Source organism: Neovison vison, chromosome 8 (genome assembly GCF_020171115.1).
Source record: "Neovison vison isolate M4711 chromosome 8, ASM_NN_V1, whole genome shotgun sequence".
In the NCBI taxonomy this organism is placed as follows: domain Eukaryota; kingdom Metazoa; phylum Chordata; class Mammalia; order Carnivora; family Mustelidae; genus Neogale; species Neogale vison.
Genome location: NC_058098.1, coordinates 136,670,135 through 136,689,075, shown reverse-complemented (window position 1 = coordinate 136,689,075; position 18,941 = coordinate 136,670,135). Strand labels below are relative to the sequence as shown.

General features: G+C 48.3%; 1 protein-coding gene across 5 annotated transcripts in view; it reads left to right on the top strand.

Annotated features, from left to right (window-relative positions):
* The first annotated feature begins 4,247 nt into the window (after positions 1 to 4,247).
* The window catches only part of ATP6V1C2 (ATPase H+ transporting V1 subunit C2), a 52,862-nt gene continuing 38,168 nt past the window's right edge, over positions 4,248 to 18,941 (top strand). For 4 of the 5 annotated variants that reach the window (XM_044262075.1, XM_044262073.1, XM_044262074.1 and 1 more), the window contains exons 1-3: positions 4,248 to 4,311; positions 5,535 to 5,689; positions 7,940 to 8,007. In XM_044262075.1, the coding sequence (XP_044118010.1) occupies positions 5,561 to 5,689; positions 7,940 to 8,007 (197 nt within the window). In that variant the 5' untranslated portion in view covers positions 4,248 to 4,311; positions 5,535 to 5,560. Of the gene's footprint in view, positions 4,312 to 5,534; positions 5,690 to 7,939; positions 8,008 to 10,736; positions 10,793 to 18,941 lie in introns of those variants that run through there. The other variant, XM_044262076.1, reaches the window with a different exon arrangement.

The window sequence follows — 18,941 nt, the reverse complement described above, 5'->3', positions numbered from 1 at the left end:
ATCAAAGACGCGTTTGAAGTGACTGAATGCGTGAGTGACAAATGAGCCCCAGCCCCGTGTTAACAACAGGGCGGAATCAGAGTCTTCCAAAAGAACCCTCTGAGGAGAAAAAGGCACCTGGAACAGAGAGACAAAGGGAGGAAAAGAAGCAAAGAGTATCCAAGGAAGCTCATTCTCAGAGCACACCTGGACCAGGTACTTAATAGGGGCGGGTCACTGTGCCGTATCAAGGAATCCCCAGAAAAATCGTAGAAGACAGGTACATTTTACATTCTCTTTTAGAGCCCCCCAAAAGTCAGGTCACTTGTTCAGTTTCACTCGGTGAATGAATATAAGAGCCAGGAAGGGAGTCACGGATGGAGGGCTAGTAACTCGTTCTTTGGACAGGGCAGTGGAGAGGAGCTTAGATCTGGTTGAGCAATACGCACACGGAGGTAGAAGAATGAAGTTCCAGTTCCAGGTCTACCATTAACGGCGCTCCCGATTCGATCACTTAATCTCCTCGGGCTGCTTCTTCATCTGTGAAACAAGGACCAGGGCATTCTTGATCATTTACACCTCATTTTATGCATCTCCTATCCTGCTCCCGGGTCTGTGTTCATACCTTAGTGAGCTAGGACACCTTAAAATTCTGTTGACCACACTCGCTTTCCTCTATCACTAGATTGAAAATGGATTTATTTTTGCGTCCCCTCCCCCACCACCCCCACTGCCTTGCAGATACTGAAAAAAAAACAAAACAAAACCAACAACCACTCCTTAAATGAGCCTTCTCCTTAACTTGATCAAAAAAATCATGAGACTTTACGGCCTTGGTTTGTCCAACCAGAGGAGGAGCCATCATGATGGTTGTCCTTAAATCACAAGGGTATTGGCTGAAGGGGAAAACGTAGATCAAAGGACCTCAGGCCCATGGAGAAAGATGCTGGCATCAGGGTGGCATTATCACAATGGCGCACGGTTGGGGTATAAAACTTTTCTACGGAGCATCCAAGAGAAGGAAGTGAAGGGAACGCTGACAAGCTCGCCGCAGCTTCCAAGTACTGTCTTGGATGCCTCCAACGCTATTCTCTCTCACCTGCAAGACAAGCCTAAAAGATGGGCTTGATTGTCCCCCGTTTTCAGATGGGAACCCCCGGCTCAGCAAGGCAAAGTAGCTCAGCCAATCGCCCGATACCAAAGCCTACTCTGTTTCTCCAACACCCTGCTGACTCAGCGGACAACGCCGCTTACACTGATCTCCCCCGGAGAGCTGTCCTTATAGAGAAACTTCCCTGGGTTCTTCTCAGAAAAGCCTTGAAAAATGCACTTGAGCCGCTGACAGGTGGAATTCTGTGTCTGTGCTAAGTGTAAGGTGCATCCTCTGACGGTTCTTTCCACGAAGTAACAAAGAGATTCAAAGGGCACTATCTGGGAGAGGCTGGAGAACAGCAGACCAAGTAGGCCAGCCTGGTCCTTCTGGTTCCCAAACTTGATGGGACTGTTCGGTCTTGCACAGACTCCAGCTGGCTCCATACATAACCAGTGCCAACTGCAGAAACATTTCTGGACTCTGCAGTCAAAGCCAAATTCATAGTAAGCTGGAGATGATTCCAGGCCGATAGCATTTCCTCCCTCACCTTCAGTCCCAGGAAGAGATCGTATTCTCTATAACCCGGGTTGTGTCTATGAAGCACTTTCCATAACCTGCGGGTATTTTCAAAGCAGTGGTCAGGGCACGTAAACTTTTGGTCATCTAGGTGTAGATTTCAGACTTTCGCAGGATGGGAACAGTTGGAGGAACTGAACCTGGATTGTTAAATGCTGCTTCGGGCTGGTATATGAAAAGGAACCACTTCCCCTACAGGGTGGGAATGATGTTTTGTATTCTCCAGATCTACCAATGGATGAGGCTCCATGACGTTTGGTGGATTTCTCATTTCTCTGTGTTAAAGGCTGATTGATTATAGGGAAAGTTGAAAGAATAACACAAGCCCGTTCCAAACTGATGAGTACAGATGTTGCCTTTGAACGCTGCAAATCGAAAGACCCTCGGGGCAAGACAGTGCTGTTTTCATCTTCCTCTCTCTCCCTGGGTGTATTTTTTTTTTCCTTTTCTTTAAGATGTAAGTTGTCCAACAAGATCTCTTTATTTGCCTTTGAAATCAAATGTATCTGATTCTGGTTCTGAGCTGCAGGAAATTGCTGATGACTTTGGATTATCCTTCACTTATAAGATAGGCTTGATAATTTTTTGATCTTGAAAAAACAGGCAACAGAAGGATGCCAAACCTTATGAATAGTTTCTAATCTCAGGCCTGCCCCAAAGCCTAAGTCTGTGTATGTATATATGAATATGCATTAAAAAGTAACAAAGAGAGTTATTAATTGTGGTTATTTTCAGATTGTGGAAATACAGGTGATTTTTTGACTTGCTCCTTTACACTTTTCTGTGTTTTCCAAATTCTCTATAGGCAGCATAGAACTACATTTATAAGCAGAAAAATGTTAGTTGGAAACAGCCAAGTTACCTCTACAGCAGTAGCCATCAACGATCACACATTCCAACAGGTAACAAGAAGCTCACGATGTACAATAATCAGAAAGATTTTAGATTCGGAGTGGGAAGATTTTAAGTAAGACAAGGAACAGTGTAGGTCCTCAATAACTTCTAAATCGGATAGCCAGATGTTATTTTCTGTCGAACTCTTATTTCATGAAACAAGTTTGTTAGAGGAAGCCATATTTATGGAAAGAACGGGGCCATAAGCAAAGTTGGGGACACTTCTAAATGTGTTGCCCAACATCTGAGAAGCCAGGGTGATGGCTCAGAATATTGAAGGAAAATGTTGTCTGAAATGGAAAGCACCCATTCTCCCGCAGGCTGGCTGAGAGCAGGACAAAGGACCCTTGGATCCCACGTCATTCCCCAGAGAGACATGACACCCAGCAATTTGTGTAACTTCTGGGGGCATCCCTACCCTCGTTTGTAATTGAGTTTGTGCCCAGCTCTACAGTTCCGTTTTGCCTAGCTGGAAAGAAATGTCATTATTGGGTCAAGTACAAGATTGGACACCCTGGGTTGAAGGTCCAAGACGGCCACTCCTTCTCTGGAATTACCATTTTTACCTCCCTGTACACACCAAGTTTCCTCATCCCTTGGTTTCAGGTGTCCTCCCTCAGGAAGATGTTGCAAGGACTGACTAATGCACACGAGTGTCCCAATACCGATGAGGCACCGTGCAGGTGCTGGGAGTTCCAAACTGCTAATTCCGAACCCACAACAGGATTGTGGTGTGACATGTGACCTTTACAAGCCTCCCGTCTGCTCTGCGTCTGAGCCTTCTCATCCCAGCATCTAGAGTGCCGCCTTACCTTTCCTTCCAAAGATCTGAAAGCATTCTGGGCAGTAGGTTGATAGTCTCACTAGTTTTATCTAGTAAGGGGGAATCTCATTTCTCAAGGAATTCTTCAACACCCTCCACCAAAGATAATCCTGAGATTTTTATCTTTCCTAGAAACCACTGAAAACATTGTCCACAGGGAAGGATACGCTCGCGCTTCCTCCTCTTACTCCAGAGAAAATGAATTCTTAGAGCTTTTGGTTGTTTTTTTTTTTTTTTTTTTAACATTCCCAGGTTAATTTCTGGGGGTTCGTCCTCTTTTTTCAAACAGGACGGATCGCACACAGCGGTAGTGAGACCCTGCCTTTTAAATCCCTCCTACATCCAGGGCCGTTTCGCAGGGGGGTAAGGTGAGGTGGGCGCGTGGGACCAGGAGAGTTTCCTTGGCGACCCGGGCACGCTCACGCCCACACGGACAGGAAGGCTTGGTCCTCTGCCCAGGTGCATTCCAAAAACATAGGTGGACCTGTTGCGCTTCTTCCCACAGATCAGTGCTCTCGCCCAAAGATTCCCGAGCCCCCGTGCCGGGTCACCGCCGGGTGGGGGTGGAGAGCGAGGCGGTGGCCGCGGGGGGCCGGGCGTCCCCGGCCCGAGGACTTCGCCTCGCCCGCCCCTCTCGGTCGTGCCGGCCCCGTGCACTCTGCAACGTTGTGGGCTGGAGACTCACCCCGACCCCAGCCCCGCCCGATGGTCCTCAGAATCCCGCCGGGACCCACCTCCCCACCCCGCCGCCGGTGCACCCGGGGCTGGCGCGGCGGCCACAGCCCGGCCCCGTATGCAAATACCCGAGGGGCGGGCGGGGGCCGCCTCCCCGCTGCGGATAAAAGCCCGGGGCGGGGCGCCGCGCCGAAGCCGCTGCCTCCCGGGAGCCGGCCGAGCGTTCCGTCCCCGCGCCTGCCTGCTGCACGCCCGCGGCCGCCGGCGCCCGGTAAGGACGCGCGGCGGGGTCGGGGACGCGGGGCCACCGGAGCCGCCCCGCAGGCCCGGCTCCCCGGCTCGCCTCTGCCTACCTGCGCTGTCCCCGGCCGCGTTTTCTCCGTGGGGACCAGGGAACCCGCGCCTCCGCGGCGCCCTCCCGGGGCCGGGCAGGTGGCATCCCCGCAGCTTCTGCGCGTGGGGCCGGTTTGTCGCGAGGCCATCAGCAGGCGAGACCCAGAGGAGCTGCGCTGGCAGTGCGCGGGGTCAGGAGGGACTAAGGGGGTCTCGGCGTGGAGGGAGGTGGGAGGCAACCAGAGAGCTTCCAGAACGGGTCTCTGACCTGTTTTTGCCTGTTTTCCCCGTAGCCCTCGGTGGCGCCTTGCGAGGCGCTGGGACGGGAGGAGCGGGCCGAGGGGAGAGCGGTGCGGGCGTGTGCACGTTTGAATGAGCAGAATCAATCGCCTTTGGAAGCTGCACATACTGGACAGAAACTGCCAGGCCCCGCACCTAACGCACCTCTGCAGAGTGGACGCCTGTTCTTAGGGAAAAGCGCCTTCAGTAGTTCCCCCACCACCTCCCCCCCCCTTCTTATTTGGGAAAAAGAGGAGTATTTCTGAAGTGTTTTTAAAGCTAGCACCATTCTCAAGGTTGGTCAGTTAAGATCTGGGGTTTGTCCGAGCTGTTGTGAAATTCCCTCCTTGTCTCATTCCCGCCTTTACCCCATCCTTCTCTGCGTCCCGGAAAGTACAACGTGGAGAGGAGGAAAGTATTTTAGAGGGCCCCACGCAGGGGCTCGCTGTGCGGGCCCTCCCCCCTTTGCATTCTGGTGTGAGAAGAGGGGGAAACCAAGGAAGGGGTAGCCACCTTTCCCCATCTCTTCTCCCCATCCCCGTCCCCCAACCCTTAAAAACCAGTCAGAACCACCCTAGGGATGGAGCCCTGAGGGCTTTCAGAGTTGTGATAAGAAACTGCATGTTGCTTTGTGCCTTTGGTGTCCTTGGAACTGGAGAATCTAATTTGGAAGGTCGAAGGTGCCTCGTTAGCGCAGTAGGTAGCGCGTCAGTCTCATAATTTGGAAGGTCGAAGGGGCAAAGTATGGGAAAGAATGGGAAACTGGTAAACGCAGCACATCCTGGAGAGGATGAATTCTGATGGAAGGAAGTGGTGAAGGACTAGAGATAGTTGACGCTTGTCTCCTCCTGTTTCTGTGTGTGTTGCTGTGGTTCTGGTCAGTAACTGGATAAAAGAAGGCCCGAAGCATGTCGGAGTTTTGGTTAATTTCTGCCCCTGGCGACCAGGAAAATTTACAAGCTCTGGAGAGGATGAACACCGTAACCGCCAAGTCCAACCTGTCTTATAACACCAAATTCTCGATTCCTGACTTCAAGGTAAAATTCCTGGAGCGGAGGAAGGAGGTGATGGGTTGGGGTGGGTGGCTTCTGGGAAGCCGAGGAGACATCACAGGGTAAAGACAATGACGCTGATTCTCAACCTGGGGCTGAAGAGGAACCGGGCACGTCAGTGGTCTGGATAGGACTTCGTGCCACAGTCCGAAGTTGGTTGTGGCTCCTGTGGACTTCCGGACCCAGGACGCAAGGAGCAGGGAGAGGTGGGTGTGGTGGGGAGGAGCGCCAGTACCGTTTAAACGTGCAGGCTTGGAGAGCTTCCGCCTTGGTAGTGCTCCCGACCTGGAGCAGGGTGGGAAGCTTCAGGATCCTTCTGGTTCTGGTGGGGAGGCAGGAAGGGGATTTAATGATCGGTGGGCAGACGGCAGAGAGGTGTGACAGCACAGAGGTGGGAGGCAGGAGACTCTCAGGGCTCTTGCAGTGGGGAACAAAGTTACAATGAAACAAACAGGCAAGAGGAGCAAGAGGAGCACAGTCCTTTGGCTTCAGAAGACTGGAATTGTTGCCGTGCCTCCCAAGACTGTTAAGTTTCCAAAAGGAAGGTGCTTGAGGCATTTCTCGATGACACCTGTGCACATGTGCTGTGGCTGCTGGAGGGATGGCCCCAGCTGACCAGGGGCAGCTCTTCTCGAAAACTGCCATATAATCTTTCAGACCGCAGTCTGCCCTCTGCGCTGGGAGCTGCACCGTCAGCACCGTAGACATTGGGGATGCAGCTGTATTTGCTGGTGTTCACTGAGCACTATGGTTGGGGCCCAGCCACTTGAAACGCATCGTCTGGAATCTTCCAGTCCCAGGGATAGATCAGGAAGGGCGGAGAAAGGAGACCAGGGCTGCAGATCTGGTAATTGGCAGCACCTGTTTCTGAACCCATGTATCGCTGCCTGTGTCAAACCTGCCCTGTTTGTCCCGTGACCCCTGCTGTGAAGGTTAGGGAATCAGCAAACGCTCAGCACTTTGTGTAAGGCAGCGTGTCAGACGGGAGGGAGCAAAGAGAAGAGACAGGACCCTCCCCAAAGATGCTTAACGTCAGGTTGCTTGAAAAGAAGCAGCTTCATTTACGAGAGATGTCCGGGCCTTCTTATTTCCTAATTACCTTTCTTAAAGTATTTTTTTGTAAAAATATTCTTTTATGAAAGGATAGCTCCCACACAGCGTTAATCCTGATTGCTTTTTAATGTCTGACTGGTGGTTGAAGACATGAAAACAAAGCCTTTCCTTCTGGTTCTGTGGACTAGATCTTTAAATACAGTTTTGGACTCTAATAATTGTCACTTTAAGAAGCGGAGTGTTAGGGGCGCCTGGGTGGCTCAGTGGGTTAAGCCGCTGCCTTCGGCTCAGGTCATGATCCCGGGGTCCTGGGATCAAGCCCCGGGGCTCTCTGCTCAGCAGGGAGCCTGCTTCCTCCTTCCGCTCTCTCTGCCTGCCTCTCTGCCTACTTGTGATCTCTATCTGTCAGATAAAATAAATAAAATCTTTAAAAAAAAAAAAAGAAGCGGAGTGTTATGAGTAACGGGAAAAGAAAAGGACTTGCATGAATGAGGAGGTGGAGGGGGAGTTGGTTTTCTGCGCCCCCAAGATCTTCGTTAGTAATAGCAGAGAGGAACAGAGACGGGGGTTGGTTGGACATCTTGAAGAAGAAAGGCTTTAGAAACAGCAATTTCTTTCTTTTTTTTTTAAGAGTTTTATTTAGTTGAGAGAGAAAGAACATGCTGGGGTCGGAGGGCAGAGGAAAAGGGAGGCTTTTTGGCTTCTTACTGAGCAGGGAACCCGTGCAGGGCTCATCCCAGGACTGTAGAATCATGACCTGAGCCAAAGGCAGATACTTAACTGACTGAGCCCCCCAGGCGCCCCAGAAATGGCGGCAGCTTTAACTTGCTTTCTGGTCCATCTCCTCAACTATGGGGATGAATCCCATGACTAGCAGACGGCCATTCTAAGAAGGAAATGAGCTGGGGTCTCACAGTGACCTAGTGGTCACTCCTTCCTCTGGCAGAAATAGGATAGTTTATCCTATTGGCAGAAATAATAATAACAACAACAGTAATAATAATTTAAAAATTCCCCAATTCATTGCTTCTCTTAACAGCCCTTCCCAGTTTCCAGTTCGGCCACTGACCAAGAATAACTAAGGGGAGATGGAGGTTAGAGAACTCTTTGCTGTTGCTGAAAGTGACCTAACTCTCCCCTGCCTTAAAGCGTGAGCCTCTAACTTCTTTATGATCTTTTTAGGTGGGGACCTTGGATTCCCTTGTTGGCCTCTCCGACGAGCTGGGGAAACTCGATACCTTTGCTGAAAGGTAAACTATTTCTTATTTACTGCATACAAGTGAGAATTGGACAGTGTTGTCAAGGGACACAGTGCTCTTGCTTTGGCCGAGCCAATCTTGTCCACACCCGGTCCTAAAAGTCACATAAGGGCATCGGGTCAACAGCAGCACTTGGGGGCCCTTGAGTAGTTTTGTTTTTTGTGGTTTTTTTTTGGCTGGAGGCAGTGTTTTTTCGGGGGCCACCTTCAGAATGAAGAATACTGTGTGGCATAAGGTTCTGAAACTTTTAGAAAAATAATTGAGCCATTTCCCTCCAGACATTTGTATTTTAAGGTTCTTGGTTTGGTTTTGTGTTTGTAGTCATATAAGCACATCGCAAAAGATTCGAAGGACAGACGGAAGGCTATGGAATGACAAGAAGTTTCCCTCTCTTCTGGTTTCCTCTCTCCTGTTCCCCCACTTCCCCTCTTTGGTGGCAACATTGTTATCAACTTGGGGGGCACCTTCTGGAGACAGCCTGTACATGTACCACCAATATGAGTATATTCTGGAAAGCAGGTTGAGAACAAATGATAGCGTCTGTCCCCCACCTTGCTTTTCTCTCCTAATCACGTATCTTAGACATAGTCTGGTGTCAGTCCATAACTGGATTTTTCTGTTGGGCTGTATAAGCTGGACTGGAGGTGCCCTGATTTACTAGTATTTCCCTGTTGATGGACATTTAAGTTTTTGTCTTCTGCTGTTCCAAACAATGCTGCAGTGATGGTCCTTTTTTCTATTTCTTGGTACATGCCCTGGAGTGGGATAATTAGACACTGAAATGCTGGGTCAAAGAGTATTTGGATGCGAACTTGTGCAGATATGCCCGCATCACCTCTCCAAGGAATTACTCCCATTCCCAGTCCCACAAAAAGTGTGCGTATGAGGATCGTTTAAAGTCTTAAAATCATTTTTTTAAAATTGTTACCAATCTGGTGCATAATCAGTGGAAAATACAGATGGATCTTAGAAAATCATGAGAAAGAAAATACAAAACCCCAGTAATTATACCATTTAGAGAATGCTACTGCAAGCGATGTTGTGTTGTATTTGCAGTAGATAAATCAAATTTTTTCTACAGATATGCTTACGTACATTAATAATGGTGACACCATGTTATACATATTTTATAACTTGCTTTCTCTTCATATCTTTTTTTTTAAGAATACGTATTTATTTGAGAGAGAGCGAGAACGCTCACATGAGCAGGGTAGGGGGAAAGGGGGAGAGAGAATCCTAAGCAAGGTCCATGCTCAGGAAAAGCTGTAGTAGAGGAGGTCCCAAGAAATCTTCAAACACACAAAGATAGAAACAGCACTTACTTCACACTGAAAATGCACATGTTCGGGTCCCACTCAGCTGGAAGGGAAGCCCAGGAATCTATTTTTTTTTAATGGGGGAGAGAGGCAGAGAGAGAACGTTAAGCAGGCTCCATGCCCAGTGTAGAGCCCAACATGGGGCTTGATCTCACGACCCTGAGATCATGACCTGAGCTGAAATCAAGAATTGGATGCTCTCTCAGTCATCTGAGCCACTCAGGTGCCCCCTCTCTTCACATCTTTGGATCTCACCATTGACTGTTCCACTAGTGTTATACCACAGGGATTTGCCATCATTTGTTTATTTGGGTGTTTAAAAAAAAATAATAATAACTCGTAGTTTTGATGGATCCAGAAATGCGGTGTTTAACCAATGTTCCCATTTGATTGAAACAGAATGCAGAGTGGGGGGTAGATGAGGAAAACAGTCCAAGCAGGCCAGGTCATGACCAGGACACAGACCCCGGGCCGACGGATTGATCTCGCTACCTCTGTAGAAGGTTTCAGATTCGCGGGGCCTGTGGACGATCAGGGCAGTGGTGATGTGATGGGTCAATTGCCTTTTTCACGCATTTCCTGGGAGCCCTCGAGGTCACAGTGGGAGGACCCTTCATCTGCAGATTGGGGCTGTGAGCTAGAAATGTATTTTGTGTTCTATTGCTGTTCACCTGCCCCCTTCCCTGGGCATGAAAGGAATGCTTTGTTAGTGACATTTTGCTACCTGTGGGAAGTTTGCTCTGACCACATTAAGGCAGTCCTGGTCACCAGGTCCTGGGCAGCACACCGTCTTTGAAAAAGAAAACTAACCTTTGGCTTTCTTATCTGTAAAATGGGATAATAGTGAACATCTCTGTGCTTTCCCAGAAGAATGAAGGGGAGTAAAATCGTGTTACCTCAAGTGTTACCAAATCTGAGGCCACATTCTATGAAAAATTAACGTCCAAGAAAAAGTGGCCTGATCCCTGAATGTCAGCTCCTTTCTTAGGCTGATCTGCTCCATGGGGAATTGGGTCTGACAGCTGCTCTGGAGGCTAGCCCCGCTGCCCTCGGCAGGAGACTGCTTTCCCGGCCTGTTGCAGAAAGGACAGCTAGTCAGCATTTTCTCTTCCTAGACTTTTCTAGACCCTTCTAGATCTTTCTTTGCTACCGATTGTCTGCCCTAATGCAGGTCCGAGAGCCTGTTTCTTATTCCCCAAACACTCCTCTAGCTCTAAAATTCTGTGATCCTGCATTATTATTTCCACCTTTATTTTTTCCTTTGTGTTTCATTTTGCCTTGTTTTGATGCGTGTCCTGTTCCTTCCCTAGCGGTTGCACAGTTTGCTTGCACTGGTGGCATGGCATGTGTTTAAGGAGTAATATAAAAATGTGTGCGCTGGCCAGGTTTAGGCTATCATTGTGAAACAGACAGAACCCATAGGAATGGAGAATGGAGGTGTTTTCCAAAAGCCGGGCTAGGTGTGGTGAGAATGGCTGTTGCTGTGCATTGTTTTATTTTTCCTTGTGGGCAGATAGTCTCAAGAACCTTCCACGGTGGGGGGTGGGGAGGAAAATGGTGTGATCTGAGCTCCCCTTATTTCTAGCATTTCTTTACTTCCAGGGGCCAGGGTACTTTGTCTTAGAGTTAATGCTGGGGCTTGGAGTGAGGTAATGAGATACACTAACCCAGGGGCTTCATGCCTTTGAAATGCCCTACGTGATTCTTTAAAGGGGACTCCAGTGTTGTTAGATAAATAAATGCTGGCCGGTTCTGTAGCCCAGGCAGCACAAACCTGTCAGCACTGCCTCTGGCCAGGAGAACAGAGGAGGGACAAGAGTTTTCAAGGTGTATTGTTTCCATATCCTTTTATTATTTATTTACTGGGGCACTGGAGTGTTTTTCCATGTAGCTGGAAGGCAGGTTTTGCTTACTGCCTTTTTTTTTTTTTAATTCCCCCATGCTCCCTTTGTTAATTTACTTTGTATTTACCCTGTAATTCATGAACATGGGAGAAAACAAATGATTTTATCTTGGGAAAAAGCACCCCCCCACACACCATTATCAGTGTTTGAGTTCTTCTCAGTATCTTCGATTCTTTTGCCATACAGGTTGAAATACTACATTTCAACTACATTTCACTCAGATACACCCCACGGGTTCCTGGGGTACACTGGTGACTGTCGCTTGCCCCCAGCTTGTGGAACAGCGGGTGGCTTTTCTTTATCCTGTGGTTCCATGAATTTGACTGAGGGTTAGCTCAAAGATGTGGATCACAGATTATGTATCTGAGTGTGGATGCCTGATTAATGGTGGGTTCTTCCAAGGGCATTCCGAAAAGATGCAAAATACGATTTAACAACTTCCCCTAGCTACGTGACATTTCTCCAGTTCATTAGACAGGTATTTGTTGAATGCCTCTTAATGCTGTGTGCCTTTCTAGACTCCTCAAAGCTTCTGGGAGGTCCTGCTGTAGGTGTTTGCTGTTTTCCTGCTCTCCACGGTGTTTCCAACCTCCCCCTCCCTGTCAGGCCCCATTAACACCTGCTCATGCTTCTCCGCTCCACCAGACTCTTCTCCTAACCCTCCCGCCTTCAGACCTGTTCATCTCCCCCGTCCTGGTTTGTTTCTCCTTCATTGCACTTTCCACAGTGCCCTTGTGCATTTCCTTGCCGGATCATCTGCTTAAATACCAGCCTGTCACCTAGACTGTCAGTTCCCTGAGGTTAGCCACTGGCACACTTTGATCCCTTGCACCTGTACTATTGTAGGCCCTCCAAAACCAGCTGAACGAATGAATGGAAGAAAGAATCCTGAAATAGTAGGGCTGCACAGACCCTTAGAGATCAAATCTAACCCCTTCGTGTTCTAGATGAGAAAGCAAACATGCCCGGAGAGACCCTCCCAGAGGGAGATAGATGGGCTCAGGGCAGCAGAGGAAGAATAGAGCCTTGACCCAGATCCACCAATCAATCATTATTGTTTTCTTTCTTTCTTTCTTTCTTTTTTTTTTTTAAATACAGACGTTTTAATATGTTTTAATCCTGTCTTATTCATTGCTCAGATAATTAACATTGGCATTTTACAAAGTATTTGTAAATATTTAAAGATTTAAATGGTATAACAATCAAATGGTATGCAGCGGTAAAAAAAAGAAATAGTTCCAGTTGATTCCAGAAGCTCTCCCCATAGGCAGTCCTTAGGAGGGTTTTGTATATCTCTTTCCTTGGTAAAACAAAACAAAAATACACGTACATTCCTGCTCTGATATTTACAAACCTGGAAAGACCTTCTTGTGAAGTATCTAAAAGCACAGATTTTTTTTTTTTAATTTAGATATATCCCAAACACTTAGGACAGAACCTATCACATGGTTGGTGCAAAGATCCTATTGATAATTCATCGGAGATTACAGTGAAGTTAGGGGGGATTAAATCCTTATCGTTTTGAGTATTGCCGTGAGCACGGTGACTCTTCCAATTGGCTTATTTATTTTTCTTGTTCCTCTGGAAAGAGCGCTTTCATGTTTCAGTCAGCAAAGGTCTAGCACGGTATCTCATTGACTCTTTCCCCCCAAATTTTATTTTTTATGTAGTTGCTATTAGAAATGAGATCTTTTCTTGAAATGTTTACTATTTATAAATGGGGATTTCCATGTCTTAATTCCGTGACCCACAAACTTAACTGAGTTTCCTTATTGAAGTTAAGGTGAAAGGTCAGGGAGTCTGATTCCAGCGTCTAGAATTAGGGTTAGGGTCAGGATTAAGGGTTAAGGTTAAGATTAGAGAGAGTCTGGCTCCAGAGTCCTCTTTTTTTTTTTTTTTTAAGAATTTATTTATTTATTTGACAGAGACGCAGCGAAAGAGGGAACACAAGCAGGGGAATGGGAGAGGGAGAGGCAGGCTTCCCACCGAGCAGAGAGCCCTATGCAGGGCTCGATCCCAGGACTCTGGGATCATGACCTGAGCTGAAAGCAGATGCTTAACTGAGCCACCCACATGCCCCCAGAGTCCTCATTTTTTTTTTTTTTTAAGATTATTTATTTATTTGACAGACAGAGATCACAAGTAGGTGGAGAGGCAGGTAGAGAGAGTGGAGGAAGCAGGCTCCCTGCTGAGCAGAGGGGGGGGGGGATCCCAGGACCCTGAGATCACGACCTCAGCCGAAGGCAGTGTCCTTAATCCACTGAGCCACCCAGGTGCCCCCAGAGTCCTCATTTTTAACCACAATATTAAGTCGGGTCAGTTGTGTGACAGCACAAAATTAGAAAGACATACTAGTTTAAGAATGACAGCTTTGTAAGAAGAATTTGGAAGTTTCACTCTGTTCTCCGTCTTCTCCACATTGTTCACACGGCGTCCACTGGCCACCTGGGGCTTGAGCACTTGATTGGTGGCTCGTTTGAAGTGAGCTGGTAATGTAGGAAACCTCGAAAACTTAGTACCCAAAAAAAAAAAAAAAAAAACTACAAAAAACAAAAATAAAGGGAAATCCTAATAGCTGTTGAAACAGTAATGCTTTTGATATTGAGTTACATAAAATATATTATTGAAATTAATTTACTGTTATTTTTTCTATTGTGGCTACTAGAAATTTTTAAGTGACATGTGGCTCGGTTACATTAATGTTAGCGCTGGGCTGGAGCTCTAGACAGTGCTTCTCAAACACAGATGAATGGCCTGGGGATCTCGGCAAAATGCGGGTTCTGACTCAGTGGGTCTGGGCTGAGCCTGGGACTCTGCGTTTCTTACAAGCTCCACGCTTATCCTGTGCTGCGGGTCCACAGACCACACTTGGCATTCTACGTTCAGCCTACTTAAATCAGTGGCTCTTAACCCGCACTGTGCCCCAGAATCATCTGGAAGACTTGTTAAGAAATAGATGACGGGTGGGGCGCCTGGGTGGCTCAATCAGTTAATCGCCTGACACTTTTTTTTTTTTTTTAAGAGTTTACTTATTTATTTGACAGAGAGATCACAAGTCGGCAGAGAGGCAGGCAGAGAGAGGAGGAAGCAGGCTCCCCGCCGAGCAGAGAGCCCGATGCAGGGCTCGATTCCAGGACCCTGAGATCATGACCTGAGCCGAAGGCAGAAGCTTAACCCACTGAGCCTGGACCCAGGTGCCCCAAGGGCCTGACTCTTGATTTCAGCTTAGGTCATGATCTCAGGATCGTGAGATTGAGCCCCGCATGGGGCTCCTCGCTGGGCACAGAGCCTGTTTAACATTTTCTCTCTGCCTCTCTCCCCCCATTAAAAATAAAATAGATTCCTGGGCTTCCCCTCCAGCTGAGTGGGGGCCTGAACATGTGCATTTTCAGTGTGAAGTAAGTGCTGTTTCTGTCTTTGGGTGTTTGAAGATTTCTTGGGACCTCCTCTACTGCGGCTTTTCCTGAGGGTCCCATGGGGGCCTCCGATGAGTGTTTTCTCCTGTTCCCGTTGTCTAGAGCTGGTAGGTGTCTGTAGGAACCACAGTTATAATGATTTTCGTATCTGCTCTACCCATGCTTTCGTACGTGATGGTATTTTCCACTCTGGCTGGAGGCACAAAGGCGATGACAGTTGTCCCTCTGTGGGGGATTGTCACTTGATGGTGTGTGTGCCTGTTTGTCTCGTTTTCTGTCCAGAGTGCCACACTGGCGACGGCCTTTCACCCATTCCTCGTTGTGTGCCAGGCACTGTATTAGGTGCTTCTCATTTCTCTGTTTTCTCACAAAATCTCTGCCACCATCCTGTGAACCGTGTGAGTATCTGCTCTTTACAGATGAGAATATCGCTGTTCCCCGAGAGAAGCTGCTTTGGCAAAGTCGTGTAGATGATGCGTGTGTCAGGCCTTAACCTGGTCCGCCTGCTTCTCTCCCTGCCTCAGCCAGAGGCCGGGGGCAGATGGCAGTTGGCTTCCCCCTCTGCCGACCCTGCTGTGACACTCTTTGCTTTGCCTGATGTGACACAGGCCCTGACAGTCCCCCTTCCCCCCACCGCCCAGCTCTGGCAACTAGAAGTTGGGCCAGGAGGGAAGGAATGTGGGCCGGCTGCTTTATATGCATCAGGCCTGGGTCAGGGGCAGCCGGAGGCAACATTGTGAAATCCAGGAAATAATCTTTTGGAGGCCAAATTTAGGAGAAGGCACTGACTTCCATCCGAGATCTTGAGCAGCTCCTGGGACCCATGGCTCTACTCGCGTCCGGACCTCAGCCCGACCACGGCCACTCGGCCCTCGCTGACTCTTCACACCTCAGCTGGACGGCAGCCCCTTCGACTTTTCTCGTTCTCAAGAGCTTAAGGGGCAGCTTTAAATGGCTCTTTTTTAGAATTGGCTTCATGTCCTAAGTGAATGTCATTCTCAGTAGACCGAGTACATATATGGAGTCTCTATGGGGCCCTTCGATGGCTCGTGGGCCCACAGACCCGCTGCCCAGGCATTCTGGTGTCCCTCCAGGTCCACGGTCCACTTGCCACTCCAGTAGGGACAGAGTCCTGTGGGTGCCACCTTCCAAACTTGGCCCGTGTCCATCAGTTCTTGGCATGTCCCGTGCCACATCTGCATGCAAGCCACCTTCTGCCCTTGCTTGTGTTCCTGCAACACACTCTTCCCGTCTCGCACCTCCCCCGGCCCTGCTCCCCGCTCCACGCCACTCTCCCCATGGCAGCCAGAGTGGTCTTTTTCAAAATGCCCTGTCACATGACTTTGGTGCTTAAAACCTTTCTGTGGCTTTCCAGTACCTTCAGTATAGAATCCATGCTCTTGACTGTGGCTTCCAGAACCCTAATGAGTCAGGCCTTCCTTTATGCGCCCCCCTCCCAACCACCACCCTGGCTCCATCCTGCTCTGGGTCACGCTCGACCTTCCCTTGACCTGGAAGGCCCCCCACCCTCGCAGGGCGGGTTCCTCCTTGTCATCCCCATCTCAGGTTAAATGTCACCTCCTTCAGAGGCCTTCTCCGGCCCAGCTGTCAGCCTCGTCCTGCCCGGTCGCCCTGTTCTGATACCTGCATTCCATATGCCACTATTTAATACTTTTCTTGTTTGTCTTTGTCTGTTTCCTGTAGAATATAAGCCCCAAGAAAGCAGGTTCTGGAACCGTGCCTGACTCATAGTGGGAGTTGAATAAATACATACTGAACACATGGGCCTCATCTGCCCCGTCAGGAGGTCATGGACTGCCTCCTTCAGCCCATATGATCCCCTGGGAACTAGGAAAAAAATACAGAATCCCCGGGGACTCTGACTGGGTACATCTAGGGTGGGGTCCCAGAACCTGCATTTTATTTTGTTGTATTTTATTTTATTTATTTTATTTTTTTCCTAAAGATTTTATTTATTTATTTATTTATTTATTTATTTCAGAGGGAGAGCGAGTGAGAGAGTGAGCACGGGGAGGGGGCAGAGGGGGAGAGAAACTTACGCAGACTCTGTGCTGAACGTGGAGCCTGATGTGGGGCTCCATCCCATGACCCCGAGATCATGACCTTTAGCTGAAATCAAGAGTCAGAAGCTTAACCAACTGACCCACCGAGGCACCCCTCAGAACCTGCATTTTGGGGGGCTCAGGGTGATTCTGGGAAGGCAGGCTGGAGATGCTGAGGAATCTGGCTACTGTTACCAGCCATGACCCCATTTAATCTTGACGCGCTTCAGGGCACTTGATCTTCAGGCCGGGGTCTCTAAATGTATATTAAAAAGTTGATAATAGGGGCGCCTGGGTGGCTCAATGGGTTAAAGCCTCTACCTTTGGCTCGGGTCATGGTTCCGGGGTCCTGGGATCGAGCCCCACATCGGACTCTCTGCTCAGCAGGGAGCCTGCTTCCCTTCCTCTCTCTGTGCCTGCCTCTCTGCCTACTTGTGATCTCTCTCTCTGTCAAATAAATAAATAAAATCTTTTTAAAAAAGTAGATAATAATTTTTTTCCCAAACAGGTAATACATTCACATGCATCCCAGATAAAAACAATTAGAAATCTCCCTTACATCGTCCATGCCGCCCCCCTCCCCTGCCTTGCCTGACCTCTTCCTTGCTTCTCTGGTCCCAGTTTAAGAAAACCAGGTTTACAAATTGCTTGGATACATTTTTGGTGCTTCCTGATGCCAACACAAGGCAATTTCAGCATCTACTTTTCTCTCCCCTTTCTAAACACAAAGTGGTCATCTACACATGCTGTTACGGATCTTGCTTATCCCTCACTTAGCAATATGTCCTGGGAGATTTCTCCTGTTGGTTCATCCAGAGCTGTCTCTCTTTCTGGGCTCCCTCGCATTTTACTTGGGGGACGTACCCTAGTTTATGAAGCGGCCCCAGAGGTGGACCCTGGCTTCTCGGCGTTTACAGGGCAGGGAGCTGTTACCAACTGTGTCGTGTATATAATCTTGATGCCTGTATAATTTTTTCGCGTGGAAGGGTGTCAGGTGTGCCTGTGGGGCGAATTTTCAGAAGCAGACTGCGGAGCTGAGGGTCATAGGCTTTTGTAATTTTGACGGACGTTGCCAGATTTCTGTGCATTGGCCATTTCGCATTTCCACCCTCAATGAAGAAGAGTTTGCATTTCCCTACACCTTTCTCATAAAATGTGTTGTCAAATATTGGGTTTTTATGAACTTGACAGTTCAGAAATGCTCCTAGAATATAGTAGCTTTTTTTGTTTGTTTTTCTTAATGGCTCTGTTGAGACATGAATGACAAGCAGTGGAGAGCAAGTTTTCAAAGTGTGCAGTTTGCTGAGTTTTGAAATAGACACATCAGTGAAACTATTGCCACAGTCAAGATGATGAACATATCTCTTCCCCCCAAAAGGTTCTTTGTGCCCTTTTGTAATCAATTTCTTTCTTACAGCTCCGCCAACGCTTGTAAGCTTTCTGTCACTATAAGCCTGTTTGCGTCTTTTGGAACATTGATACAAATTGAATGATACAGGAGATACCCCTTTCTTTGGTCTGAGTTTTCCATTCCACATCATCATGTGATTGTGTCTATTAACAGTCATTTCTTTTTTGTTTTGTTTTGTTTTGAAGATTTTATTTACTTATATGACAGAGATCTGCCAGAGAGGCAGGCAGAGAGAGAGAGGGGGAAGCAGGCTCCCCGCTGAGCAGAGAGCCCGAAGTGGGGCTTGATCCCAGGACCCTGGGATCATGACCTGAGCCGAAGGCAGAGGCTTAACCCACTGAGCCACCCAGGCGCCCCTTAGCAGTCATTTCTTACTGCTGAGTTGTGTTCTGTTTTAGGGGTGAGCCCCTATTTATTTATTTATCTATCCAGCTGTTGGGGGACATATAGACACCTTCCAGTTTGGGACAGTTATTTATTTATTTATTTATTAGAGAGAGGGCGAGTGTGTGCGCACGCATGCGGGTGGGGGTGGGCAGAGGGCAAAGGCGAGAGAGAATCTCAAGCAGACCCCGTGGAACCTGTTGTGGGGCTCATTTGCATGACACTGGGAGTGTGACTTGCGCCACAACCAAGGGTCACACGCTCAACCAGCTGTGACAGCCGGACACCCCAGTTTTGGACTATTAAAAAGAAGGGTATTGTGAACATCCATATGTACGGTCTTAGTATTGACATATATTTTAATTTTTCTTAGGTAAGCATCTACCCATTGAGGCAGCTAGAGTCAGGGACACATGAAGTGCGGGTACACA